The sequence below is a fragment of the Penicillium citrinum genome, assembly GCF_028827155.1.
Source record: "Penicillium citrinum strain IBT 23319 chromosome Unknown utg000001l:1.0-4955037.0:1.0-4956770.0, whole genome shotgun sequence".
In the NCBI taxonomy this organism is placed as follows: domain Eukaryota; kingdom Fungi; phylum Ascomycota; class Eurotiomycetes; order Eurotiales; family Aspergillaceae; genus Penicillium; species Penicillium citrinum.
The window spans coordinates 292887-320811 of NW_026622686.1; the positions used below are offsets into that span (position 1 = coordinate 292887).

The following is a 27925-nucleotide window of genomic DNA, read 5'->3' on the forward strand; positions in this document are numbered from 1 at the left end:
TGGCACATCGTCACACCTGAAGTTTCTCATAGAAAATCATCAAGAAAAATGAAAAACGGGTATCGTATTTTTGCGAACTAAAAGATGAAACGCCGAAATGAAACCAGACCCTTTATTCGTGTACATGGCTGGGATGCAAAATAATGAGCAATGTGAGGTAATATCGTCAAGTCAACGTGAGTTATGTGTGGGGATTGTCGTTTATGGTGCATAGTAGGTTGTCGAAAGTGAAGAGTGATTATACTGCACTGCTGTCTGCAGATGTATTTCGGGTTTGATGATTTGTGGCATTGAAAGATTGTCGGCGTATGGAAATCAATTGGAATGAAGAATCAGACAAGATCGGTATGGTTTTGCCAGATTCATTTCAACGGTCACACAGGCAATCGAAAGATTCAACGATGGTCAAACCATCCACCAATCTCCCATTGACCAGGCTGATATATTGCGCTCTTTCGCGCTTCAAAATCGGATATGCCCTTCAATAGAACGTTGACTCGATCAAAGTTGATGGGCTTCATGAGCCAGCCATCGAATCCAATGTTAATGTACTTCTGCCGTTCGGCCTCGACAAGAGACGCAGAAACCGCAAAGATTGGAATGCGAGCATTCTGTCTAGCCTTCTCAGACATATCGTTAGAAGTTGAATTTGCTTCGTGCTCGCGAATCCTTTGAGTGGCGGTGTATCCATCGACTATTGGCATCTATTCTCTTGTCAGTAACAGCGCGTTGGAACATTTGTTGCAACCGGTACTTACTTGGATATCCATCAGCACAAGGTCGAAGTTCTTGCTGTTCGAACAAAATGCATTCGCACAGGCTTCTCCATTTCCAGTCAATTCAACTGTGTGGCCCAGCTTCGTCAATCTCTTTTGGACAATCTTTGCGTTGACCGGGTCGTCCTCTGCGACAAGCACATGTAACAAAGAAGACTGCGCCGGGAAAATAGATGTTGGTGCTGTAGAAGTTGGAGCCGGCGGCGTGGAAACGGTTTCGACGGTACCAGGCGGGTCAGCAGGAGTGTAAGGGAAATACGAATGGTCTTCTTGTTGCTGCATTCGCTGCTTGAGTTCGCGCTCAGAGATGCGAAGAGCACCAATGGGCACTCCAGAATCGGTAACATTCTGAGTGCCAGGTGTAGGTGGTGTTTTCGTGGGTTGCAGTGTTGACGGGGGAGTATGTGTGACAGTTCCTAGGCTCGCCAAGGGATCCTTTCCGGATGACGACGAGAGCTTTCTGCCACGTGGAGACATCGCAATGCCTTGGGAATTTTGGCTTAGGTTGGAGACCGGGGGGCTGGTCGGTTGGAATCTGACATGCTTGCTATCAACGCTTCCACTTGGAGATCTGTGGGGGAAAGGAGGTTCTTGCATAGCACTGATGAGTCGATCTGCTTGACTCTTGCCACTGCGAGAACTACCTCCACTTCTAAGACTATCGGAACTACGCCGGCGCACCTCACGGCTGTCAGAGACACCCCGACGTAGAGTGAATTCTCGATCCGATATCATAGGTGTTGGTGGAACAGAAGCATGTAGAGGGAGACTGGGTGAGGTTGTGGGGCCAAAGGAGACGCCCTCTGGCAGTTTAAACTGCAGCGTTATCTTGAAACGACTTCCCTTGCCCTCTTCTGATTTCACACCGAGTTGACCGTGCATGTTATGGACGATCCTAGCCACCAATGCAAGGCCCAAGCCGAGAACCTGTTTGGTTCCAGCCTGAGACGAATCTTCAGTCTCGTTCTCGGTTTGATTATCAGAATAATAATCCTCATCCGTTGAAACTTGCTCGAGCTCTTGAAACATAGCCTCCAACTTCTCCTTTGACATGCCGCAGCCGGTATCCACAACCATCATCTCGACGGCGAAATGACCCTCTATAGCCTGGGCTGTTGAAGGCCACATTTCCACGGTGACGGCTCCAGAATTGGTCTGTTGAATGGCATTGGATATCAGATTAGAAAATACCTGACGGACGCGCCGTTGATCTCCTAAAACAGTCGGAGGAATACCAGGATAAGCAGAAACCGAGTACGAAATGTTCTTCCTCTTTGCCTCGCCAGACATCATGTCGCTCGCCTCGTGGAACGTCGCTGAGAGGTCGAACTTCTCATCCTTGATTAATTCATGGCCCTTCTCGGTGTTTGTCAGATCTAATAGGTCGTTTATGACGTAGATCAAAGATTTGGAGGCTGAGTGCGACTTGGTAAGACTTTCACGCGTGTCGTTGTCGAGTGTACCTTCAAGTGCGATTTCGAGATAGTTGATGATAGCATTCAAAGGCGTGCGGACTTCGTGAGCAGAGTTGGCCAGCAGCAGTTTTGTGAGCTGCGAGTTCTGCATAGCAGCCTCCTTCTGTCGCCAGACTTTGATGAATTTCCCATATACAAGGCACAGAACAGCAGCTGTCTCGACATCCGTTTCCGACCACTCTCGCGATTGACTCAGTACAGTCTCTCGCCAAGCAGCGAAACTATTGCGGGGCTCGAGATATCCCTTGGTAGCCTTTCTTTTGGAAATATCGTAAGGGTTTCCGGCCCATTTGATCTCAGTAAGTTGGCCTTTGCGGAAAAACACGATAAAATCATTGCCACCGGTGGATAAAGGAACGTAGAGAAGTCCAGATATTGCTTTGAGACCGGGCGGATAATAAAGATCAGGGAAATCCTTTATTATATCGTGAGACGCCATGACAGAGTTGATTTGGCGCATTCGGATGAACTCCAGTAAGGCCAGTACCTCCTGAGAATGCTCGCCGTCGCCTAAGATCTTTGTTTCGTCACGGATTGATAGGGCACCATAATCCGCGCCAAATAGTTGCAGCATGTCATCAGAGGATGCAATGATGTATCCGGAGGGGTTCGCCTCAGTTGGAACAGTGTTAATCAACTTCCGAGCTTGCAGTCGAGAAGCGTACGAAAGTCGCTCGATATTCTGAGAGACGGTGTCTCCAAGAAGTCGACACATTTTCCGGACAGGGAATGAAACACGCATTCCTCGGTCTCCATACGAGTGACATGAGATCAATCCCCAGAGGTCATTAAAGGCATTGATACTGATAGACATGGATGACCGAACTTTCATATGAGCTAGGTATTTGATATGAATCGGAGACATCGCTCGCAGATACGCATGCGTCATATCCAGAGGGTTCTCAAGATCTTCAACGGTCCGGCAAACAAGGCGTGCTGTCTCGTGGTCACGATCATAGAGTAGGCGGACTTTGTTGATCTTGTAGAGTTCGCGAGCCTGAGCGGGAATATCAGATGCAGGGAAGTGAAGTCCCTTATACAAATCAATCGAGGCCTTCGGGTCAGCAAGTTCAGCGACAACCAAGCCATTCCAGCTGCTATCAAACTGATAAATCAACACACGGTGGAAGCCGGTAAGTTCCTTGACCAGACCGGTCGCGATGTTGAGCAATTGGTCGAGATCGTGGGCTCGACCGAGTTGTTCTTGAATCTGCGTAAGCATGCTGAACACATCCATCGCTGCTGCCTCTCCCCGTCGACGGCGGGCATTGCGTAGAACACGCAGGGGTTGACTAATGTTGATGGTGCTCGCAGCGAATTGCTCGGCATTCGGTATAAGCCCTAACGTGTCAATGGGAACAGCCGGAGTTGACTGCCCAGCAACATTCAGAGGGTTCATTTCGTCGTCTTCGAATTCGAATTCACAGATGATCATGTCCTTTTGAGATTGACTGACATGAGCAGCACACCAAAATCGACGTTGCTCTCCCGCAGGGTCCGTTATTGAGAGAATAAAGACTTCCGGCCCGTCAACAACGGGATCATAGGCGTCATCTCGAACGAAGTCGATATGGTCGAGTAGAGCGTCTGCTTGGTCATCTTTAAGAATGTCGCAGAAGTTTTCCAACCCAAATAATTGCTTCGGTGTATAGCCGATAAATTGAGCGGAATTTTCGCTGACAATGCGGACCACAAGTTGATTTGGAGACTCCTCTCTCATAACAATCATAAAACCGAAGCTCTGCACTGCACCAGGATATCTAATGGGCTCGTCTTCACAATATTGAAATGCTTCGCCACCTCTCCCGGTGATAACGGCGTGACCACCTTCCAGTTCCACGTGCTTGAACCGGGCAGTAATATGTCCATGGTGTCGACCTTGTAGATGTTTGGGTACTTGTTGTTGCTGCTGGTCCTGCCTCTGAGCTGGCTCAGATTGCCTGGCGGGACTGATACCGGGGCGACTTTCCGTTTTGACCTTGGCGAACTCCGGGTGTTGAATCAGCTCAGATACCATTGAGTGTGCACCTAATTCCAGCTCATCATTGGTAGCATGCGTTTCGTGACGGGGAACATCTCCGGGAATCGTAGGCTCGGGGTTTGGTTCGGCTGAGGGCTGTGGAGGCGGCGGTGACTGGACTTGCGGCGGCGATTCGGTCTGCAGATTGTTCCAAGTTTGGGCGGATATAATCGAGTATTGGCGAGCTCCTGCTCCATCTCGTGTGGGTGAGATTGGACCCCGGGCTTGTGAAGAATGGGCAGCCTGCGCAGCGTTGGGATCTACCGAAACGACCGATCGAATGGGAAATACACGGTCATTACTGTCAAACCCGTGGTTCGGAGCCTGTGTTTGATTGTTCTGTGTGACAGACTGCGATCGTTCTCGAGAACCTATCGAAGATGAGACGTCGATCGATGTTGGTCGGAACGTGGCGCCTTCGCTTCCCGATCGCTGTCGCGCTGTACTTGGTCGACTATTGTTCTCCTGGTTGGACGACATCGTTGCGACGGTGATTGCGGCGAGAACGACGCGCCGATACCCTGTAGGGACTGGTCGAGGAGCCTAGACGGGTGGGGATGAAAAGATCTCAGTTGTAGCAGTCGTAAGTCGCGAGTGAAACGCAAAGCGGTAGGTCGTACAAAGGACAAACGGACAGGCTTATCAAAAAGTCCGTGGTGAACTTTTATATACGACTTCAAGCCGCCCGGGCAATGAATATCGATGCCCTTGAGTATAACACCACAAGAATCCGAGTCAAAGTGGAGTGGATCTCTGCAGTCAATCTCATCAAGGAGCGTTATCCACCAGCGAGGCGTGGCGATCGCACTGCAGTGCACAAGGAAGTGTGCCTGGGAGAGATGGAACCCGAGAGAATGGAAATGAGATGACGATCTGGAGAAGACAAAATCAAGTGGAGAGGAATGCGAAAAAAAAAAGCCCTATAGAGGGGCAAGCGGAGAGTGGAAGGTCAACATGTGGACAAAAGCAAGGAAAAAGGGTAGCGATGTGCAATCCGCTGTCAACCGACCACCTTCGGGTGCGTGTCCAGCGCGATTGGACGTTAGGCGCGCAAAGATGGAGTGAACAAGCCCACTTACTCCAAAGAGGCTCCAGATGCTCCATGGGGGAGGATTCATCCGACAGGTCGGAACCTTGTGTAATCGGATTGGATGAGAATCATATTGGACTGGGGCGGTCGGCGAGAGAGTACGGGCCGAGCATTTGATGAATGGGATTTCGGTGTACAGTACCAGTGGTACAGGATCGTGTAGTTCTAACCACTGGGATGAGATTCCGCTGGTGGCTGAGCTGGCTGAAGGGGTCCGTACTCGGTACCGCACAACCGGGCGGAAAACCCTAGGAATAGAGTGTACCTGGTACGTACAGTCTTTGATTCTTGAGTCTGGTGGGACCCAAAGGCATCATGATGATATGACCATACTGCACTGCTGCGTGAAGACTTTCATGACATCATGGCTGTGGAGAGGGCAGTCAACGGGCGTCTCTGCATCATTGCTGGATGATGAGATGAGGCTTACAAGACAGGTACCATGCAATATGACGAAATTGCAGTTGATAAAAGGTACAAACTGTTGATCTTTTCTCTGCTCCACGGGCATTCCAACAGTTCCTTCCTGGCTCAGTGGATTGCTGAGCAGCATTGCGCAGTCCAACCGAACTCACTCGCCCATTGGCTGAAATCTGAAATCAGGCCATCTGAATGGTTTGCCACTAATCAACTCCATGCTGATGACCGAAAATAGTAAACAGTCACTCGAATTGGATAGAATTGATGATGATTTCAGAGGATGCGAAATGTGATGATTGGGTGAAGTCTTGCTGGGATGAAGTCGAAGTTGAGGAAGTCACAGGGAGTCACGGGATCACCCCAGTACTTGGGAGACTAGTCCAATCTGATATCAATTATATTCGTTGATTTGGGAGATATTTAAAAAATGAGAAGAAGTGTCAGCGGAGGAGAATGAGAAAAAGACATGAATTGGTCTCACTATTGCTGCTACACTACTTTTTGAACTAACGGGCAATCTGGACTGTGCGGTGGCGATATACTCGCGTATTATAAGACTAGAGTACGGCATGCAGTCAGCCTGCAAGCATCCCAGCTGAACTTGGAAAGAGTAGAACTGTGTTTCATGTTTTAGAATAGTTATATGAACTCGCTCAGAGAGGCAGTACGCAAAGAGGTGCTGATGATGAGCGCAACTGCCAGAAATAGTCCACAGTACAATATACCTATATTGTCATATATTGTATAATATGGATGATGTACCTACATCTAAGCAGCGCTGTGGGATATGCATCGGGGCCAAATTCACATTCTTCGGTACTGACACTAACTAGTGCTAGATATATTTGGCGAGTTTATCTTTCCGCGCTAGGCTAACACCTCGTCAACTTCTTCATCTATGAGTCTCGGTTGTCTTTGATTCTTCACTCCTGTCTGTAATAACTAGTTGAAGCGTAGGATTGTCTACTTCACTGCATTCTGATTGGTGGAAATGGCTTAGTCGTTGAGCACATAGTCACGTGCTATATTAGCATTGTATACATACACTCAGGAAGTACAAACTATTTAGTACAAGTTGAAGAGGAAAAAATCAATTGGAGAAAGTAAAATTCAAGAATTGAGATTAATGTATTTCAATGAGGATGCAGACACGCGATGATCAAACAAGATTAATCACAATACCACCAAATGACAAGACCGCCCAAAGACAATAGACCGCACGGGATGCTATCAGGGGTATAGAACAGAAGCAGAGAACCACTCTGGAGAAAGAAAATCCGACAGAAGGGAAGCTAGAAAGAATGTCATAGAAAGAAGCAATGGCGATATAAGCAAATCTAGCCACACCATCATGATTAAGACAATAAGAGATACTCAACTACTAGTAACTTATAGTATAGTAGGACGGGCCACAAAAGAACGATATGCAATGCCTTCGGGCATGTGAGAAGAAATGCCCCGATATTACTAGAGACCCGGAAGGGAATATCAAGATAGACGAGTTTGACGTGCTTGTTTGAGCTTGTCATTACTGTGTCGCAGAGGGTCCAATCCCAGGCACATCTGTCCTATTTTCCTGCCCAGGACGACGATAATGACCAAACGAAATCGCACTCGGAGATGGTGAAGTAGGCATATTCTCATTCGAAGAGGCCTCTCGAAGAACCTGGTGAAACTCAGGTGTACTCCACATTTGAGACACCCTTCGTCTCGTCCTTCTAGATTCAGCATTCTCCATAGAAAGCTGATAAGTATTTGCAACTGGATCTTCTGTCCGCGAATCTCCCGGCCCCGGCATAGACTCCTCGTCTCTTGGAGCCTGACTTGCTGTACGACCGCTGGCCAACATGTTGTATATCGCGTGGATCTTCAACTCACTAGATCGTCGCGAAGGTTGACTACCGCTGCATCGACTATTTCTGCATCCGGAAGATTCACTTTGGATTGAATTCAAGGCGTATGAATTATGGGAGGACATTAATGAGCGAAGTTTGTTTAGAACGGTGAATTCGAGCTTTAGTTTTAGACCGTAGATCAATGCTCTTAGACTGACCACTAGATATGGTTCTTTCAGATCACCCACGAGCAATAGAGCGTCTAGCATCATGATTACGACGTTAACGGCGATGAGGTAGATAATGACATTTCGACCTCCCTTTCCACGAAATTCTAGGATTGGGCCGAGGGCACGGAACGCTTCCACGATGTAGATTGAGCAGATGATTAGATCTTGCACTGTGAACGCGACGACTTGGACCCGGTCAACGATTGAAGCGGCGAGTCGGCAACGTCCGTAGAAAGTATATGCGTAGTTAAGAGCTGCCCCTGGAATAGGCAGAGAAATCGAATTGATTATAATCATCCAAAGGACCCAGCGAAAGCGGCAAACATCTTGAACGATGAGATGCAGGCGCGAGTAGAGGACCACGGGCTGACCAATGACCATACAGCAGTTGCCGATGAGGGATGGAATCACCATTGCAAGCTCATTTGTATTGGTGGTCAAATAGACTTGAATTGGGGTGATAAATAATAGGATACCGCAGGAAGCAACCATCATGCTGAAGAAGTACAGGCCCCAGTATCGTTTGAAGATATCGAGACAAGAAAGAGCAACTTCAAGAGAGCAATAGAATGCAACTGCGAGCATGGAGAATACCTTTACAACAACCATGTTGCTCATCAGAAATTCCTTAATTTCCGAAGACCATGCTGGCTGTTCAAACCCACCTCCAACCATGATGAACATACACAAATGGCTTTGGCTACGAAAGCCAAACCCGGTAGAATTGAGAATGAAAAAAAAATTCAAAAAAGGGCGAAGTCACTCAATTTTGACCAGGGGATTATGCAGCCATGAAGGTCACTCCCACAAGGATAAACGCATCTAATACCCTCCTATGGCGTACTACAACCCACATGGCCAAGGAAAACGGGCGATTATTCAGCCGGGACAAGTAGAAGGGGTGTTCACGGGCTTCAGGCGAGCTTTGTCATTCATGTAGATGCCCGATGTATTCACGACGATAGGGTTAGACGGAGTGTGATGGGTATCCAACGGTGCGGAAAACATCCTGATTCGTGCAATCAAGGAAACGAGAAGAGGTGGGTAAGTAGACATCGTAGCACGGAATGACGGCACGAAATTCTACTCGATTAACAGTTTCTCCTCGAGGGCCAGAATGCGATCCATCGCACGAACTGTGGAGCCAAAGTGACAGGACAATCCGTAGCGTTTAGCCCAATATTAACTGTTGAGCCTCCACCATTGGAAGGAAGATCGATCCGGATCTCCCATACCTCAAAAACGAGATGGCGTGAAGATTGTATTCAAGTTCGAGGTCACCATAACCTATCCCCTGCGCAATTGAAGCTGATTAAAGTTTGCACAGCATTAAATATGATTCAAAATGGTCAACTTAGATCAAGCATGGCCGAAGCTATTGTCGCGCGAGACAGGGTTGTGATGCGGCAAACAAAGAAAGTCCAGATGAGCTGACGCAACTATCAATTTTTGACCGTTGATGGCGCTGCGAGGACTGATAAAAGCGAGTAAAAGGCCAGATTTGTCGACGAATCAGTCGAGTCAGTCGGGTCAATCCGATTCGGATGAATTTGAAATCATTGCAGCTGATCTGCGTGGAGATGTTGTTTCTTTGTTTGATGTTCGACCTGTATACTAGCTTCATCCTACTATTCAAGTCACTCGAATGACCCCTAGCTATGTATGTAGGATCGCCATCAACATTCTAGTAGTTAAGAGCACCTTCGAATAGCTGAAAATGAATGGATAAATTGTATTTTGTATGATTTGCAGTTGATGAAGTCGCAAAAAAAAAAAAGTAGGGCGAGGAAAAGGAAAAGCACGTGCCGTGGCTATTTCCTGCCGCCCGCCAACGCGTTGAAAGTTGCCAACTTCAAAGATGGTCTCGCTGTGGCCTTGGAGAGTGAGTATCTTATAATCTTCCTATTTTCCATGGAGATTGACAGTTACTAATGAATGAATAGGGCGAGGATACTTCCCCCGCCGGGTTTGAGAAAACACTGTCCACTCTGTCCTCCAAAATAGCAGAGGCCACTTCTCGTCTTGACCAGAACCGATCCTCGGCTCGTCGCTTTAAAGCCCTGTGGACTCTCTATTCGACCTTTGCATATCTATTTTATACGATTGTTCTTGCGCTGGTGATAGGATGGGAGACTTGGGGGGGTTAAGGAATATGCTGCCATCGCTGGTGGTCCAGTTCTGTAAGTCAGCTCTGCGCAGCTCAGCCGAGCTCCATCAAGCTTAAGTCTGAGCTTGAAGCTATATCTATAGCTTTCATCTGAATGAACTTAGCTAATCCTCACCAGTATCTACGCAGTTCGCACTCTTGGCTCTCGGATTTTCGATTATCGTATCTCTAGAATCCAACGTCGATTGAATGAATACAATAAACAACGCGACGAGACGATCGAGAAGCTGAAAGTGGCTACAAAGTACAATTCTACTCAACAACTACTAGAAAAGTACGGCGGCGAGTCTCCTAAACAGTCGAAATCCCCAAATGCCAACGCTGGACCCGCATCCAACGAGAAACAAAAGCCCGTGACTCCTTCGCAGCCTGTCGCAAGAACAGGTCTACCCCCACCCCCAACGGCCAATATTCGACGCCTTTCTCCTCAGGGTCAACCATTTGCCGGATCTGAATCTATCCCTTCTCCTCTACCGGGCTACCCGTCTCCACCCCAGCAAGTCTCGGATCAACCGCAATTCCCACCGAATACACCTCCCTCCCCTCCTTCTCACACCCCGCAATCCGATGAACCAGGCTTCGCGCCAAATGCCTTTACTAGCTCCGGCTCCGGCTCCGGCCAATACATCGAACAACCGCACTGGTACGATAGACTTCTCGACGTCCTCCTGGGCGAAGACGAGATGCAGCCGCGGAATCGGATGGCTATGATATGCGCTTCGTGTCGATTAGTAAATGGTCAAGCTCCGCCGGGTATCAAGACACCAGAGGAACTTGGCCGATGGCGCTGTGGAAGCTGCGGGGCTTGGAATGGAGTTGAGAGCGAAACGTCTAAGATGCTGTCCACTTTGAAGCAAAGGGCACCGGGTCGTGGCTCTTGGGATGCTGGACAAACGTCTACGGAAGACGTCTCTTCACACACGGATGATGATGCTGTCATGGTGGAGAATGGCGCAGATGACGTTGAACAGGGTGATGCGGAGCAAGTTAAGGAGGAATCTGGAGATGAGGTTAAGGAAGAGAAGACTGCATCAGAGCCAGTCAGACGCTCCAAAAGGAAAGGGGGCAAGAAATAGTACATAACTTGTTGCTGTCCAAATTGATAATATTGCTGTCATGCTACACTCTACTGAGGCTGTTGTTGCAAATAGCAATTCTCCCCGAGGCAGTTTTTCGGGAGTTCTTTCGGATTACGAAGAATTGGTCCATGAATAGCCTGTATATCGCATCTTAAGAGTGATGTATATACTTCTAGACCAGTCATCGTCACTACGTCTACCATTGCTAGTTCGACAAGTAGTGGAAGACCTAAGCTCGAAGCCTGTGGCACGATCATTCCAGATTATACAGGACTCAGTCTATTATTGAAATTGATGTCTCTTGCTTTCCGTGGACATAGTAGTATGCGACGATATCAAATCTCGCGGCTCATATAGCAAGACACACCGTGGAATCATCTTACTACTTGTCCATTCTAATGTATTGAAATTGAAACTCCTATTTGATTAATAGTACTGTCTATGAGGTAGTTATAATTTTCTTAGATAAATAATTCAATAAGATTCAAAGTTGCTTATATCTCCATAGCAAATGAAGACTTTAATTATCCTCCAACTCCCCATTCAATTCTCTCCCATCTCTAAGATCTGAAAGAAAACAGAAATGAAAATGAAAGCAAATCAAAATGAAACGCCCTCAATATATTCAAACACCATGTAATAGTCCCAATGTACTCTAAGCATCCGTATTCCCTTGTTCATGCAACTTCGCCTCATGCTTCCTCTTCTTCTTCAACCTCATTGTCTCGGCCTTCTGCGCTGCTCTTTCAACCTTAACCTGTTCATCCTGCATCGCATTCTCAGCTTCTTTATCCTTAAGTAAAGGAATAGCCGCATAAGCCGCTCTAACCTCCGCCTCTTCACGATACGTCACGCCATGAACAGCAAGAATATCTTCCAAGGGCCCTTGTTTAGGCCCATACCGCGCGGTACAGGTATAATTGTTCAGATTACCCGATATCTTGAACTCAACTCTTCGATTCTCTTTAACGAATCCCTGGGCTTTATTTCGGGGGTGTTGGACGTCGACTTCGTCTTGTATGAATCGGCGGAGAAGACGTAGGACGCCTACTCGTTCGACGAATGCTGTGCAAACATTCAAGTCACCCTGTGAATCGAGGAATATTGCCCCGATAGTTGACTCCAGAATGTCGCAGAAGAATTTATCTGCGTGCATCTGAGCGAGGAGTAGCCATGGATATTGGGTATCGGATTGGAGGGCGGCGATTGTTTCGTTTAGGTAGATTGCGTGGCGATTTAGACTTGATTGACGACTTTTAGAGACTATGTTTCCATTGTAGCGAAGGAAGTCGTGGAGATAGGTTCGATTGGAGTTCGCGTTGGAATCGGGGCTTTGTTCATCGATATAGAGATTCATGCAGAGGAATCCGAGAAGATTGCCGTTTGTACAGGCATGTTTTAACAGTGTCATTTGACCTTGAGGAATCTTCTTCGGAATACTTACAAGTGTGGAAATGATGATTATATCGAGAACTGCGTCGCCGAGGTATTCGAGTCGATTGTAGCTTTGGGATCCATCATGACTCGCTGAAGCGTGTGTCAGCGCTTCTTTCATGAGCGAGATATCATTGAAATTATACCCCAAAAGAGCCAACATGGACTCCGGTAGATTCACCGTGCTGGCCGTTTCGTCTCGCACAATGAATGGAAGACCTCCTTGTAGAATATCGATGTCTGGCAGAAACCGGTAAAGGCACTTCTGTGCCTTCAACATACCACCATCCATATAAGCAGCTCCGATCAATGCCTCCACAACATCAGCAATGACTTTATTACCGAGTTGGCGCTTCGGCGTTTCTCGAGAAAGCCTTTCGGAGATCGAAGGCGCAGACCAATTCGTCGGTGTAAAACGAGTATTTAAGATGAATGCATCCAGGCCAACCTTCAAGGCAGCTTGAGTGAGATTGGCGTTACTGATGAATTTATCTCGTTCAGAGGAAAGTCGCGATTCTTGCCATGTTGGATTCTTGTAGAATAGTTGGCAGGCCACAGTGAATTTCAAAACGGAATCACCGAAGAATTCATATAGTTGGTAGTCGGTTGCTGCTTGGGCGATGGGCATTGTGATGGCCGTCAAGACATGGCCGATTTCTTCGAATTTGACGACCTTCAGGATGGTATCTGCCAATTCCTGTGCGACCAATGTTGCTTCGAATCTGTCGAGGATTGCAGAGAAGAATCGACCAAGGATACCAGTACTCGCGGAGAGTCTGCTCATTGTACATCCTGTCGCGGGAATGGCTTGGATCTTTGGGGGTTGAGCAGGCGCACCGCCCATTTTGGCTTCGAGGTACATAGTCGCAGGGTTGAGGAGGTTCCGTCGAGGTGGTAAAGACTGACATTCGATGTGGACGGCATTCTTGCTTGAATCCACGATCCATCGGATGAATACGCGGGCTTCGGCATAGATGGATGTGTCTCGAATGAAGCCAACCAGCTTGATATGCGGATCACGCTCGTACATCTCCATAACGAGGTCCGTTCCATCCTTATCGCGAATCCAATCTTCAAATTGGGCTGGTGGGATACAAGGTACGAAAGGCACGACATAGTCCTCTTTTCTCGGATTCCCACCATATGACGAGGGTGCTGCTAGAAGCAACTTGGTTATTTGCTGCATCGTCGAGAGATGCCCTGGGGTAATACCATCGAGGACTGTTGGAGGAGAGAACTGTACTTCGATCTGTCTTTCTAGTGACCAGTAGAGCGTGATGGGAGCAGGCATGGTCACCAGCATGGGGAGGACCATCGAAGTCGTGAGGTCTGGGTCGACAACCCCATTGATGGAAAATGTGATTACAGTCTGATAAAATCTTCCAGCGGAACTCCACGCCCTCGCCAGGCGTTCATATGGATCGAACTGTCCTGAAATCCAGGCTGAACCGGCCTGAGTTGTGGCAGACATTTCCTTGGACATCTCGAGCTCTGTTGCGTGTCTCACGGGAAGCAGGTTATCGTTGACCAGACCATAATTCCAAAGAGCCTCGTAAGCGAGAAAGGACGATTCTTTAACTGCCGCTCTTTCAGTCTTCCACCAGGATTGGCCTGGTGTTCGTCGAACAGCTGGGTGAACCGAGGGTGGGAGGAGAAGTGTACTTCGAACGAGGCCAAAGGAGTCTTCTTCGAAAGTGAAGACAGGCCGATTCTCAAAATCGTTTGAATGTGGTAAAAGTGAGCAGAAATGATGAACATGTTGAACTGATTCCTCGGCTGATAGGCAAGCACTGCGAGTGAAAGAAAAAAGTTAGGGCAGAAGGAAGCTGGAGGAAGATCAGAAGAACATACCCGGTTGAAGGCACAAACAATCGACGAGAAACTGGTTCGGTCTGACTTTCAATATCATTTGCTTCGGTCCGTCGTCTCTCATCATCTTGATAAGTTTGGATCATGAATTCTTCTAATTTTTGCCACTTTCCTAGACTCATCTTTTCATCTTCCTGAGATACCATGATCATATATGTGGATTTTTGACTGCGGGCTCTTCCACGTCGCTGCACGAAGGATTTCAGGTTTGCCGGTTGATCGAAACAGATGACTAGACTGCATGAACTAATGTCCAACCCTTCTTCTAGAGCATCCGTTGCTATGATGAGATTCTTTCTACCGGCTTTGAATTCACCGAGTGTGTCTCGCTGCTGATCTCGACTTAACCAATTCCCAAGAAACTCGCTTCGGTCCGACTGCGATGACCATCCCACGAAAGAGGCAACGCGAGACTCCCATCCGTGGTAAGCTTCGGTATCTAGGATTTTGGCTAAGGCGCCAACGAGAATCCTCCTTTTGGCGAATACTATTGCAGAGAAGTCGGACTGGTCCATTTGCCTCAGATACCCCAGCAGCGCCTCCAACTTTGGTGAGAGATGGTATGGCTCACCTCTACACTCTGGAAAAGGGATGTGCAAGAGAAGGTCCTTGAGATATTGACGTTCAATGCGATCGATGCCATTCAACTCCTTGTCGTAGGCGAGAGAACGGTTTAAATCCTTGATTGACGTCTCAATAAAGAGATCAGCGGCCCATCCTCCAAGCTCCTCATATATGTGGATACTATTATCCAGAAATTTGACGAGTTGGCTCTTGCAGAACGTTTTAACGGATATTACGGCTTCCTGGGTATCTGCAAACGTGTCTAGGTTCAGGCGCAAGAAGTCGATGTACGGATCATCTTGAATGTCGCATTGTTCGATACAACGCTCGAGCAGAGGCAAACATCGACTTCTCATACCATTTCCATTGTGGAACAATGGAAGATAATCTATTCGTTCTAGCTTGGGTCGATGGACGCATTCCAGCAGCTCAGTGCGGTTGGCCCTGGGTGTCCTACACACAGCATTCAGGTTGGTCTCTATCAGTTTCAGCTCCGTTTGCTTAGATCGGACAATTGGGCTCGCTGTTAGTCCAAGAATATGAGGCACCGCACTGTGACCAAATTTCTCACGCATCGGATGATAATGGGACTGCATGATTTGATTCGCTGGGTGTCGGCGCATGCAGTGATGTGCTATGATGCTCAATTAATTCTGGATCATCTATATCGAACCTTGTGAATAATCTAAAAGGCAATCTTACCTTCATCAAATACCAGGAGAGCTAACTGCGACATCCTCACAAAGCCGTGATTCAAAGCATCCGACAGCACGGCGTGTGTAGACACGACGATACGAACATCTTGCAGTACTTTGTCCCACACAGACTGTTCGGTCCAGCTATCGACATTGTCCAAGCCGGTCAATACCCTGGTCTTAAATTTCGGGGCATGGTTGGTAAGAACTTCATATTGCTGGAAGCAAAGAGCAACAGTAGGCGCCAGGAACCAGACCATTTTATGCGAAGGACATTTCTCCAGTTCGGCTATTATACGCATAACAGCTCTAATTCGATCAGTTTAGTTGATTACAACGAAATGAGTCGACATACATATGAGTCTTCCCACTGCCAGTATCCATCTATGAATGGGGTCAGTCTCATCATCACGAGAAAGGCATTGAAAACGCACCGCTACAATGATATTCTGGTTCATACTTGCCTCCAGCATTTCAAGTTGATACCCTCGCGGGCTGAAAGAAACATCCTTCATTGCGCTTGATGAGTTTGGATTTTCCGAATCGATCTCCATTGAAGAATCCCTCCCCTCGTCCATTATAGCGTCGTCGGTTGGAATGCCCATCTGTCCCCCTGAACTCGCCAACCTAGCGAGGACCATACCGGGTCCTTTTCTATAAAGGAATCATACAAGTGAATTGGAAGAGGATTAATAAGCTTCAAACGTGGAAAATTAATCAAAGGACATGAAAGAAAGATCATGGGAACATTCCCTGAAAGAAATCGGCGGGGAAGCTTTGTTTGCGGCGTGGGTCCAACGGCACTTTTCACCCACAGAAACTTCCACCGCCAGGCTTGATGGATGGATGGAACGAACGAATAGAGAAGAGGTTTGTTGCAGGGGTATGAGAACAGCCAGACCAGTTCTGAATTGGTTTTATTTTGATGAGAAACTATTTTCTTTGTGAATATTTCCATGCGATTCTTGGCTAGCGTAGAATATATCTACAAACCGCCGTGATCTGTCCATATCGCCTCCATTCGGGCTTGTCTATCGCAGTTCGAAGCGTATTTATGTACTCGGTTTCAAATGAACCATCGCACGTCTCATATTGAACGAAGAACAAGTGAAAGAGATTACTATCTGGATAGGGGCTATACAACGTCTGCTCCTCTTTTTTGCTGCATTGGTTGAGGTCATAGAATTTACTATTAGTAAGTTTTGATTAATTAACCCAGTAAGTTTGAGTTCTAGCACAAAATATAATGAAAAAAAAAAAACCAGAATAGAAAAGTCTTTGATAATTTTGAAAGACTAGAAGTGGTACAAACTTCCGTCTGGAAAGAAAGAGCTTCATTAGGGTAGAATGCTAAAAGTCATGCCAGGCTTTATTTCGAAGGGATCTCATCCAGATATCTGTTTCTGTAGGCCACGGATAGTGGTATAAAAAATCAATTGCACCGGGAACACTAGTAGTGTATCAGGGCTATAAATATGTACTAACACTAATACTGCTTCAAGCAGTATATCATCAGTGGCAGGCTAGGTCATGTCAAATGGCATCACCAGCATGGTAGATGTCGCACTTTATATTCTTTCATTTGGCGTCACATATCCGCTAGGCTCAGATGCTTCTCTGTGAAGCGAGCCAGACTCATATGTTAGGCTAATATCGGTCGTCTTCATTATAGCCCCATCTTCCATAGCGAGGATGTTTTCATTGCTTTCCCGGGCAGTAGACAGTGATGGAGACATATGGCGCGCATGAGGATAAGTTTTAGATCCATGACAGTAAGAACGTAGTTCTGCGTTTCTGCCAGTTCTCTTGGTGTAGACTGATGTTGTTCTGATTTTGGTGCTTGTTGCCATTTTGCGAAAGAGGGAGATGAAGAGTGGACGGATTGGTGGTATACATCCAACAATTAGAACAACCCATTTCTCAGTTTCGTTCCAGATGATTAGACGGGCGAGATAATCTGATGGTTTCTTAGAATCTGAGGCGTAATGGTTTCCATGCCAGACTTACATGTAACATCTTCTGTATATTTAAGGGCTGGCAGTCCGAGAGTCGTTTTCACAATCGAGCAAACACATGCACTAATAAACAGTTAGGTCGGAGCACTGAGTGAATAGGGACTATTAATGACAAACATAACACCCAATCCCATCAAGACACAAAGACCGATCTTAACTCGCATTCGAAGTTTCACGGACCAGAGGAAGACTATCGGGTATAACGCAAGAGCCAAATCGCAGAATGCGGACCAACCTGGTACAGGAATCCTGATCAGTAATTCTTCTTGACAATATAGTATATTCCCACTCACTCCCTTGGAAATAAGCAATGGCCTCATTGCGTTGTCTTCCGCTACAGCTCCCCTGCAGCTTATCATTCCATAGTTTTCCCGGCGGCGAGCACTGGGTCATTATAATCGCAATCGTAACAACATTGACGACCAGATTGCTTGTAGCAAGTGCCCATAATCCAATCACTCGACCACGATGTTCCGGGCCATGGATCTGTTGTAGAAAAGCCACGATAGACAATTTTCCCAATGAAGTCGCGAGAATACTGAGAGCTTGATTAATCCAACCCCATTTTATAGCTGCTGTTTTATCGCTTGCAGATAGATCGTCCTTATGTGTTCCAATTCCGTAGGCGACGCTTACTGTGACAAGAATGACACCAGCAATGGCGAAGATCTGGTACCAACGATAGTCGAGTCAGCTTTTTGGACATATTCAAGCTTCGTATGATGGGTCATCATACAAAGGTAAGTAGGGTCAAATATAAATCCAAGCGGACCTGTCGCGTGATCTTCCAGGTTGTGTATATGCGAGCAAATAGGAGGGATAACGCAATGGCGCCCTCAGCCCAACTCACGGCCAAAACTGTAGCACCGTATCCTTGGATGTTCATGCTCTCCTGCTAAGGATTCAAGGTGGAAGAGGTATGTGATAGGAGATTGGATGACTCGCCATGCAGAGAAATATGACAGGAATCGCTTTCGAGATGGACACGCGAATACATAAAAGAAGAATATTCATAAAGATGTCCGAACCCACGGGGGATCACTGCACTTTTTCCACGGAGACGCAAGTTGAGGGACTGACTTTTCGATCCTTGTATTTTGCAGGAATTTCTCTCGGAATCACATCGGGGAATTAAACCATGCTTAAAAAGTCCATGCAGTGGACAAAAAGCCTGGATGCATGGTCGCCTTTTAGTCCCTGCTAAGCAATGATCAACACCGGCTCGACGATTAATCACATCGACACTACAAAGAAGAACCGAACAACCCAGATGGAAGAATCATGGGAGATCCCCAACGTTGCATAACCTTACAGGCAGCGAGCAAGTTGGAATGCGATCAGGCACATGGAGAAGTGCGAACTTTCTGCTCCACCGTGGGTCTTTTGGATCGAAGATCAAGGACTAAAAGTGCGTAAAGGCTGAGGATTGCGGAGAAAAATGCATTTTTCGAAGGTAATTGGTTCGACAGAAGGCGTCTCACATGGAGAAGAAATTACAAATGCAAGGATGAACACGCGTACGGAGTAGATTGCATTCATATTGGGTTGGCCCCCAGTCTGCCCACATTCCTGGCCCCATCGTCTCGTGGCCCGGATTCCTCGATCTCGCCCTTTGTTCGGGGAGTACAACTATTCTTTTTTTATTCTTTTTTTATTCTTTTTTTATTCTTTTTTTATTCTTTTTTTATTCTTTTTTAATTTTTAGGTTAATCGGACAACTTGGGCTAGGAAATGGGTTTAAGCCGCAAGCTTAGATGGCCAGATGAATATATAGTCTGTTCTCCAAGTTCAAGTTACCATGAACAACAAGAATGATTAGCAACCTAAGAATGCAGCTTTGAGCCCAATGGAGTAAAATCATAATTTTATCCTGAAGTTCTTTGGTTTCCAGTTAGATATGGTGGCGAAAGCAAGAAAAATAGCTCCATCTCCGCAATGGAGAAGTTGATATCCCCGCCGTTTTCATCAGGTTGGCCCAGGTTCAACCTGTGTCGACCTACTAGTCGCCAGGCTAGCCAAACCATTGTCTTCCTTTGATTAAATTTGCTGGTCGGTCGGCACCGAGCCGAAAATCTCGTCAATCCGGTATATCCCAAGCCTGTCAAAATTTTGGTGCTGGTCTTGTGTTTGCATGAACTACAACATCACAATTTATCGACAGGTATGCTAGCTTGCGGAGGCCCAAATGTATATGAAGGCCACCAACAGCTTGAATTTACAATTCTATTGGACCCGGGGGCTTAAGCCGCAGATAGAGATATGTTCAGGTACTCTGAACCCTGGGAGGTTGGTGCTGGTGATCATAAATATACCCAGATGGTGCTCGAAATTGTAGTTTTGCAGATATTACAAAGTCTTGGAAGACTGGGAAGGTAATATTTGGAAGCAAGTGTTTTTGTGGATAATATATTCCTTAATGATTATCTTCCATTGAACACTACTTTTAGGAGACAGGATGGATTACTATCCATAATTATATCAAGTTGCAAGTCACTGAATTGATGAAACCAAAGATTAAAGGTATAAATGAATCAACATCAATGTCTCAGTCCCTTAGAAGACGTAGCGGAAATTGATATTCTCGCGATCGGTCTTATCCTCGAAAGCGTGAATAAGATTTGGGTCACCGGCATTCAATCCTTGTTCAGCAAGCATCTGATCCTTTTTCTTATTCTGTCGAATGAGATGGAAGCGTAAGAAAATCACGGCAGCTGTCATACAAGCGTAGCACGCTAGATGGACACTCCACGCAATGTGATAACGAGGTGCATCCCAGTCGAGGAAGACCTGAGGACCGATCGCATTTCCAGCAGCCCAAGAGATGAAAGTCATTGCGACTACAGTGGCCTTCTTTGTTTGACCTGCAATATTCCGAGAGACCATTGAGAGGGTAAGGGTTTGGGCTGACCAGAAAGAGAGAGTAATGTAGTAACTGATGAGCAGGCCGACCTTGGTTGCCAGAGTAGTGTTTGGGACAGTCATGAGGACGATAGTTCCAATGTATGAAGGAATAACAAATCCCAGCATGACAAGCAAATTTTGTTTATACCTCTTGACGAGCCAAGCAGATGTCAACAAGACGAAGATGATATAAAATCCAAGAACCATGGCGAGGAGTTGACTCTGGAGCGTGGTGAAGTTGAAGCCAGTCATAATGATACCGGCAAATGCACCTAGACCACTGGTCGGAAGTGTAGTGAACACTTGCACGCTGCAATAGCACCATGTTTGAGGATCACGGAATGCCTCCCACATCTGATAGGCGCGGAACTTTCTGTTTTGGATACCAGTCTGGTTCGATCGGAGTCGCTCGACCATGAGCCGCTTATCTTCTTCACTGAAGCACTTCGCCCTCATGGGGGAGTCAGGCATCCAATATATGACGAAGAGACCCCAGAAAACAGATATCACTCCGTATGTGAGGAAGAGAGCTTGCCATGACTTGAGAACCTTATCACGTCCGATGAGGGTGAAGCAGTAAGCAAGGAGACCGCCAACGACCTGCTGAGCACCGTTCATCATATACCTGTTGACGAGTCAGTATTGAAGATATTAAAGGAAAAGGCTATGTTTGCACATACCAATAGGTGACAGTAGCTGCTTGTTCTTCACGTTTGTACCACATGGACGAGAGGAGGACAAAGGTAGGCTGACAGCATGCCTCGAAGATACCCAGCAAGGTACGAACCGCAACCAGTCCTGCGAAATTCTTACAAGCGGCGTGTAATGCCAGAATAGAGCCCCATATACAGATGTTGATCCCAAGGTATTTGGCGATGGGAACTCGCTGAATGATCCAGTTGGTAGGGTACTCGACGATCAAGACGGCGATGTAAATACAGGTTGTAAGCCAGGAATACTAGAAAGAACGTGTGTCAGCAGCTTGATATTTGGAAAAAGAAAAGAAAAGAGAAAGATAGAGCTTTTCGCCATGGTAAATACCAACCTTCTGACCGTCTTCAAGGCCGGCATCTTGCTTAATTCCCATGATCGAGGCAAAAGACATGGTACCCTTGTCCAGTGCTTGGAGGAAATACGTGCAGATCATGATTACCAACACGCGTCGGTCAATCATTTTCTTCAGTCGCGCATTGGTGGCTTCATCAATTTCGACTTGGCCTCGACCAGCATACATCTGAATTTCCTTGTCGACACGAGAAAAGTCCATGTGTTCCTTCTTCAAATCATCGTACTCAGTGGGTGACAAAACTCGCTCGACGTGCGAGATATCCTTATCCTTTGCATCTTGGACATCTTTTGTATCACGCTGATTCAACTCGATTGATGGTTGTCGAGCGTTATCTGTCTCAATTCCATCGTTTCCAATGTAAGAAGGGGGGCCACTCTGACCCATTTTTGCCAGACTGCGTACTGCAAAAGGAAACGAAAATCGGACACAAATTCACATCAAGCTAAGCAACCCTTCTAGGGGTTCTCAAACCTCCTTATAAAGAAGACATCGCCAAGCGTCAACCACACCACAGTGGTCAGAAATACTAACCTATTTAGCCGTCACAAGACTCGAAAGTGGCCGTCTTATGCCTGTGCAAGCATTCCCATCAAGCCATCAAACCCTTTTGTGAGCCGACCAACCAATTATCCTTTCAAGGGCAGCTATATCCCTGGATGTCTTGGCATCTCCAATCCTGGAGAGATAGTCTTTTCCCCGGGGTGCAAACATGGGGATTGGATATCAAATGAACTGACCCCCGCGTTGGGAAGATTCCGGGGAAGCAATCAACCGAGGACATTCTTGGGACTGACTTCGCTTATTGAGCAATTCATTCTTTTAGTGTTGAAATATTCACGCTAACCCCAGTTCCATCAAGTAAGATTGGGTCCATGCGAGCTAGCGAAGCCTTTCGGTATCTTCTATCCCGAAGTAATCTTGGCTCGCGCGGGGATTGTGGAGGCCCGCGATGAGAATTCTTCCGCAAATCATGGAGGGGCAATACTTATTGCTAGGAATCACGCTTGATATTTACTGGAAAAGGTCAAGAAAAATCATTCACGTTCATCTTTGACGCGAAGCAAAATGGCATCAAAGCTCCCTTCAGCCGAAATTCATCGAGTTGTTAACCTCGTTATCAGCAATCTGGTCAACATTAAAGATGAGTCCGGAAAATTCCTGATGCCCCTGGCAGACGGTCGCATTATCGACACAAAATCCTGGCATGGCTGGGAATGGACACATGGTATTGGTTTATATGGTGTCTGGAAATATTATGAAATGACAGGCGATGAGAATTTGTTGAAGATCATCGAGGATTGGTTTGCCGGGCGTTTCGCCGAGGGCACAACGAAGAATATCAACACGATGTCTCCATTCCTCACACTCGCATATGTCTATGAAAAGACAAGGAATGTCACATATCTTCCATGGCTCGATGCATGGGCTGAATGGGCGATGCACGATCTCCCTCGCACCAAATATGGTGGTATGCAACACATCACCTATCTTACAGAGAACTATCAACAACTATGGGACGACACTTTGATGATGACTGTCATGCCACTTGCAAAGATAGGCAAATTGTTGAATAGACCACACTACATCGCAGAAGCAAAGAAGCAATTCCTCACACACATCAAATACCTCTTCGACACAAAGACCGGACTATGGTTCCATGGATGGACATTCGAGGATGGAGGACACAACTTCGCAGATGCACGATGGGCACGCGGAAATAGCTGGGTGACAATCGTCATTCCTGAGATTATTGAACTTCTCGATCTCGAACCAACCGACCCCATTCGTCTTCACTTGATTGAAACGCTCGATGCCCAGGTTGAAGCTCTCTCACGCGTCCAGGCCGAGTCTGGAGGTTGGCATACGCTACTTGATCACCCAGATTCATACTTGGAAGCATCTGCAACGGCAGGATTCGCCTATGGTATTCTTAAAGCTGTGCGCAAGCGCTATATTAGTTCGAAGTATACGCCTGTTGCGGAGAAGGCTATTCAAGCTGTGTTGAAAGATATCGATCCAAGTGGTGAATTGTTGAATACCAGTTTCGGCACGGGCATGGGACCAAATTTGCAGTTTTATAAGGATATTCCTCTCACGTCAATGCCGTATGGTCAGGCAATGGCCATCATGGCGTTGGGTGAATATCTTCGGACATATCTGTAGTCTCAAGTATCTTTGCTGGCTTTCATGGTGCATTCAATAGATTTGGCATGGGATAGACGAGACATGAAATACAACAATATACGTCAGTTCGTCAATTTCTCGTAATTCCTTCAATTCAGTCGCCGGAAATCGGCGATGTGGGTTCTCTAACACTTTTTGATCATTTCATATCCGCACTGGTCCGCATTTCTTATCACGATTCTTCATATGCCCCTCTTAGTGGGGGTCGCCGGTCTCCGTGGAACGATGAAGAGGGGTTATCCTTTGCGATTAAATGCGAGTAGAAGTCGCATGCTCTCCTAGTACTATGCTTCGTGTGTTAACTCAATATTAAAACCATCCAACAACCCAACTGGTACTCATCCCAAGCCCACCCACCCACCTGTCCCAACCAGCTCATCCACCATGCTTTATACAAATGCAACCATCATCACCATCGATGGCACACGTCGCATCATTGAGGACGGAGCTATCTATGTGAAGAACGACATCATCGCGGATATCGGCAAAACTGCCCTGTTGAAGGAGCGTTATGCAGGCGAGCAGGAACTCGATCTCTCTGGTCGCATAATCATCCCCGGTCTGATCTCGACTCATATGCACACCGCGCAAACATTGCTCCGTGGAACTGCCGATGACCTCGAACTCGTTTCGTGGCTTTGCGAGCGTATCTGGGTGCTACAGGGTAATTTCACCGAGGCGGATGGATATGCGGCTGCTCGACTGAGTATTGGCGAGATGCTGAAATCCGGAACAACTTGTTTCTTGGAGAGCATGGTAAGTTCATATCAAGACGCAGTTCCTGTTATCGATTGATTTCTTCTAGTTCGCGGATCGGTATGGCTTTGATGGCCTGGCGCGTGCGGTCGATGAATCCGGTATTCGTGGTTGTCTGGGTAAAATTGTTATGGACATTGCCAAGTATGCTAAAGATGATGCTTGGGCTATGCATCCTGGTCTTGTGGAGAATCGAGAAACTTCACTTCTGGGTACGCTGAAGATGTGGGAGAAGTGGAATGGTGCTGCAAATGACCGAATTCGTGTGTGGTTTGGAGCGAGAACTCCCGGAGGGTATGAAATGCCATTCATCCAAAGAAGAACAAATCAGTGCTAACTTTGCTTCAAGTGTCTCTGATACCCTATACAAGGAAATGACTGCTCTTTCTCGCGAAAAGGGCATTCCAGTTACCATGCATTGTGCCGAGGTCAAAGCAGATAGAGACTTCTTCTCTTCTGTGTCACACACCCCAATGTCTTACTGCGACTCAGTCGGTCTTCTCAGTCCAACAACCGTTCTTGTCCACATGGTCCACTTGGATGACTCGGATATCAAACTACTCTCGGGTTCAGGAACACACGTCGCTCACTGCCCGACCTCCAACGCCAAACTAGCGTCTGGAATCTGCCGTGTCCCTGATTTACAGCATGCAGGCGTGAATATTGGCCTGGGAACCGATGGTGCTCCATGCAATAATACCTGTGATCTACTACAAGAGATGAAACTGGCTGCCATCATTCACAAGAGCATTTCGTACGATCCCACCGCGGTACCCGCAGAGTCAGTTCTGGAGATGGCAACCATTAATGGAGCCAAAGCCCTGGGACTGGATGACAAGATTGGAAGTCTCGAAATTGGCAAGAAGGCTGATTTTGTGGCGATTGATGTTCGTGGGATTCACACTCAGCCGTGGCATAATGCTGCCAGTGCTGTGGTTTATACGGCTACTGGACGCGATGTGGATGTTGTAGTGGTCGATGGTAAAATTCTGGTTCAAAATGGCAAACTACTAACCATGGATGAGCAGGAAATTGTGGAAGAGGCTAAGAAACGGAGTCGTGAGGTTGTTGACAGAGCTGGCTTGTCAATGAAGATGAAAGGCCGCTGGCCAGTCGAATAATCTAGAGTTTTGACGAGGTGAGGATGTAAGACGAGGATGTTTCGTACCAAAAAAAAAGGTAGTTAGGACTACTGTAGTGTATAATAAGACAGTTATGATTCCTGTCTCTAACTATTCTCCTTATCTTCCTCTTCCTAACTTAAACAGCCATCCGATATGCCTTGGACCACCTATCTTCAACCTTTCGAGAGGAGATGCCGGCGTAACCTCCCGATTACAATCAGCTGCCGATCCATAAACCCGCATATCACAAAGTTTTCGGGCTTCGAAGTCTTTTCTGGTCATCTTCTGCCATTCCCCGCACTGTCTGATGCTCCACATCCCCGCGCTATCAGCCCAATTACTGAGACTGGGGATTCTTCCCATGGGCTTAGACACCATTTGAGATTATGGAGATACTCTATCCAATGATCATAGCTGTGAGTTTGGATCCACGATACGATCATTTTCCATGGAGTGGCTTTTAAGCTGACTGTTTACGAATGTTCGGAGCGGCTTCACGGCATTAAAGGCTTGGCCAAACCATTAGTACGCTTAGTACGTTTTTCAAAGGTGGCCTGATAAGCCACTATAAATGGTAGCCCCTCTTCTTTTGCTCCTCTCTTCTTCAGACCATTTTTCTTATTTCCTCTCTCGATTTCACTGCTGTCAAATTCATCATGGGGACAAATTCTGCTCTACTGGAGTTTACCGTATGCAACTTTCTTATACCCTGCAGCTTGAGATTTGCAATTGACTGACAAATATAGAAATTCCAAACTGTCATTAACAATCAACTCGTCTCCACTACAAATACTCGACACAGTATCAACCCCGCGACCTCCCAGCCCAATCCCGAGGTCCCAGTTTCTACCAAAGAAGACCTGGACAAGGCCGTCATCGCAGCCAAGGATGCTTTCAAGAAGTGGTCAAAGACTTCCTTCGAGGAACGTCGTAAGGCCTTACATGCCTACGCAGATGCCATCAACGCAAATGCCGACGGCTTCGCCAAAACTTTGACCATGGAACAGGGCAAGCCTCTATCTCAATCTGCTGTGGAGGTCGGCATGGCAAGTACTTGGATTCGTGGACTCACTGCAATTGAGATTCCAACGAATACAATTGAGGAAACAGAGGAGCGCAAGATCATTCAGCGATACACTCCTATCGGTGTTTGTGGTGCCATTGTTCCTTGGAATTTTCCCGTTCTTCTGGCGGTCGGTAAAATCGCTCCAGCTTTATATACTGGAAACACTATCATTGTGAAGCCGTCGCCTTTCACTCCATATTGTGATCTGAAGTTGGTTGAGTTGGCAACGCAATTCTTCCCTCCTGGTGTGGTGCAGAGTGTTAGCTGTGATAATAGTATCGGCCCGATGATGACGGAACATCCTGGTATTGATAAAATCTCATTTACTGGATCGTGCATCACTGGTAAGCGGGTGATGGCTAGCTGTGCGAAGACTTTGAAGCGAGTGACTCTTGAATTGGGCGGAAATGATCCCTGTATTATCTGCGACGATGTTGATATTGACGCTATTATTCCAAAGGTCAGTCCCTGCATGTCTAGTCACAAAGCGCATATATTCAAAACTAACACTTCTCAGATTGGGATCCTTTCTTACCTTTGCAGCTCGCAAATATGCATGATGATTAAGCGTCTTTATGTTCACGAAAACATCTACGATCAATTCCTTGACAAGCTGGTGACTTTCGTCAAGACGCTGAAGGTTGGCGATGGTACCGAAGAAGATACATTCTTTGGCCCAGTGCAGAACAAGATGCAATATGAGAAGGCCAAGGATCTCTTCAGTTCTATTTCGACGGAGAACCTCAAGGCTGCGCTGGGTGGCACAATCGAGGACTCCAAGGGATATTTTATCCACCCAACTATCATCGATAACCCGCCCGAGTCTTCACGTGTGGTGCAAGAAGAACCATTTGCTCCTATTCTTCCTGTTATCAAGTGGTCTGACGAAGATGACGTTATTGAGAAGGCCAATGCCCCCGATACTGGTCTCGGCGCCTCTGTTTGGAGCAAGGATTTCGAGCGTTGTCAGCGAATTGCGGATCAGTTGCAGGCTGGCGCTGTATGGACTAACTCGCATTTCGATGTAGCGCCCAATGCTCCCTTTGGAGGTCACAAACAGAGTGGTCTTGGAGTTGAATGGGGTTTGTCTGGGTTGCTTGGGTATTGCAATTCGCAAACCCAGTGGTTGAAGAAGGCATAGATGGGTGTATTCGGT

At 46.8% G+C, this 27925-nt stretch overlaps 9 protein-coding genes across 9 annotated transcripts; 4 read left to right on the forward strand and 5 right to left on the reverse strand.

Moving 5' to 3' along the window:
* Positions 1–395: 395 nt before the first annotated feature.
* Positions 396–4751, reverse strand: fphA (putative sensor histidine kinase/response regulator; the record flags this gene model as incomplete). The annotated part of the gene is made up of 2 exons (XM_056639035.1): positions 396–704; positions 759–4751. The coding sequence occupies 2 exons, from the start codon at positions 4749–4751 to the stop codon at positions 396–398; spliced, it is 4302 nt and encodes a 1433-aa protein (XP_056504792.1).
* Positions 4752–7309: 2558 nt separating this feature from the next.
* On the reverse strand, positions 7310–8521 carry N7469_000116 (uncharacterized protein; the record flags this gene model as incomplete). Its single annotated transcript, XM_056639036.1, has 1 exon — positions 7310–8521. The coding sequence occupies one exon, from the start codon at positions 8519–8521 to the stop codon at positions 7310–7312; it is 1212 nt and encodes a 403-aa protein (XP_056504793.1).
* A 1183-nt stretch (positions 8522–9704) lies between these two features.
* On the forward strand, positions 9705–11089 carry N7469_000117 (uncharacterized protein; the record flags this gene model as incomplete). Its single annotated transcript, XM_056639037.1, has 3 exons — positions 9705–9728; positions 9790–9988; positions 10143–11089. 3 exons carry the CDS (start codon positions 9705–9707, stop codon positions 11087–11089), a joined length of 1170 nt encoding a protein of 389 aa, XP_056504794.1.
* Positions 11090–11747: 658 nt separating this feature from the next.
* Positions 11748–16295, reverse strand: N7469_000118 (putative RNA helicase/RNAse III; the record flags this gene model as incomplete). Its single annotated transcript, XM_056639038.1, has 5 exons — positions 11748–14316; positions 14378–15593; positions 15662–15963; positions 16010–16038; positions 16089–16295. The coding sequence occupies 5 exons, from the start codon at positions 16293–16295 to the stop codon at positions 11748–11750; spliced, it is 4323 nt and encodes a 1440-aa protein (XP_056504795.1).
* Positions 16296–17743: 1448 nt separating this feature from the next.
* On the reverse strand, positions 17744–18555 carry N7469_000119 (uncharacterized protein; the record flags this gene model as incomplete). Its single annotated transcript, XM_056639039.1, has 3 exons — positions 17744–17904; positions 17963–18338; positions 18520–18555. The coding sequence occupies 3 exons, from the start codon at positions 18553–18555 to the stop codon at positions 17744–17746; spliced, it is 573 nt and encodes a 190-aa protein (XP_056504796.1).
* A 1667-nt stretch (positions 18556–20222) lies between these two features.
* On the reverse strand, positions 20223–22023 carry N7469_000120 (uncharacterized protein; the record flags this gene model as incomplete). Its single annotated transcript, XM_056639040.1, has 3 exons — positions 20223–21195; positions 21251–21528; positions 21616–22023. 3 exons carry the CDS (start codon positions 22021–22023, stop codon positions 20223–20225), a joined length of 1659 nt encoding a protein of 552 aa, XP_056504797.1.
* A 681-nt stretch (positions 22024–22704) lies between these two features.
* N7469_000121 (glycoside hydrolase family 88/105 protein) lies at positions 22705–23802 on the forward strand (the record flags this gene model as incomplete). Its single annotated transcript, XM_056639041.1, has 1 exon — positions 22705–23802. One exon carries the CDS (start codon positions 22705–22707, stop codon positions 23800–23802), a length of 1098 nt encoding a protein of 365 aa, XP_056504798.1.
* Positions 23803–24207: 405 nt separating this feature from the next.
* N7469_000122 (amidohydrolase) lies at positions 24208–25700 on the forward strand (the record flags this gene model as incomplete). Its single annotated transcript, XM_056639042.1, has 3 exons — positions 24208–24579; positions 24629–24873; positions 24929–25700. 3 exons carry the CDS (start codon positions 24208–24210, stop codon positions 25698–25700), a joined length of 1389 nt encoding a protein of 462 aa, XP_056504799.1.
* Positions 25701–26359: 659 nt separating this feature from the next.
* On the forward strand, positions 26360–27910 carry N7469_000123 (aldehyde dehydrogenase family protein; the record flags this gene model as incomplete). Its single annotated transcript, XM_056639043.1, has 3 exons — positions 26360–26392; positions 26450–27229; positions 27287–27910. The coding sequence occupies 3 exons, from the start codon at positions 26360–26362 to the stop codon at positions 27908–27910; spliced, it is 1437 nt and encodes a 478-aa protein (XP_056504800.1).
* Between the last annotated feature and the right edge of the window lie 15 nt (positions 27911–27925).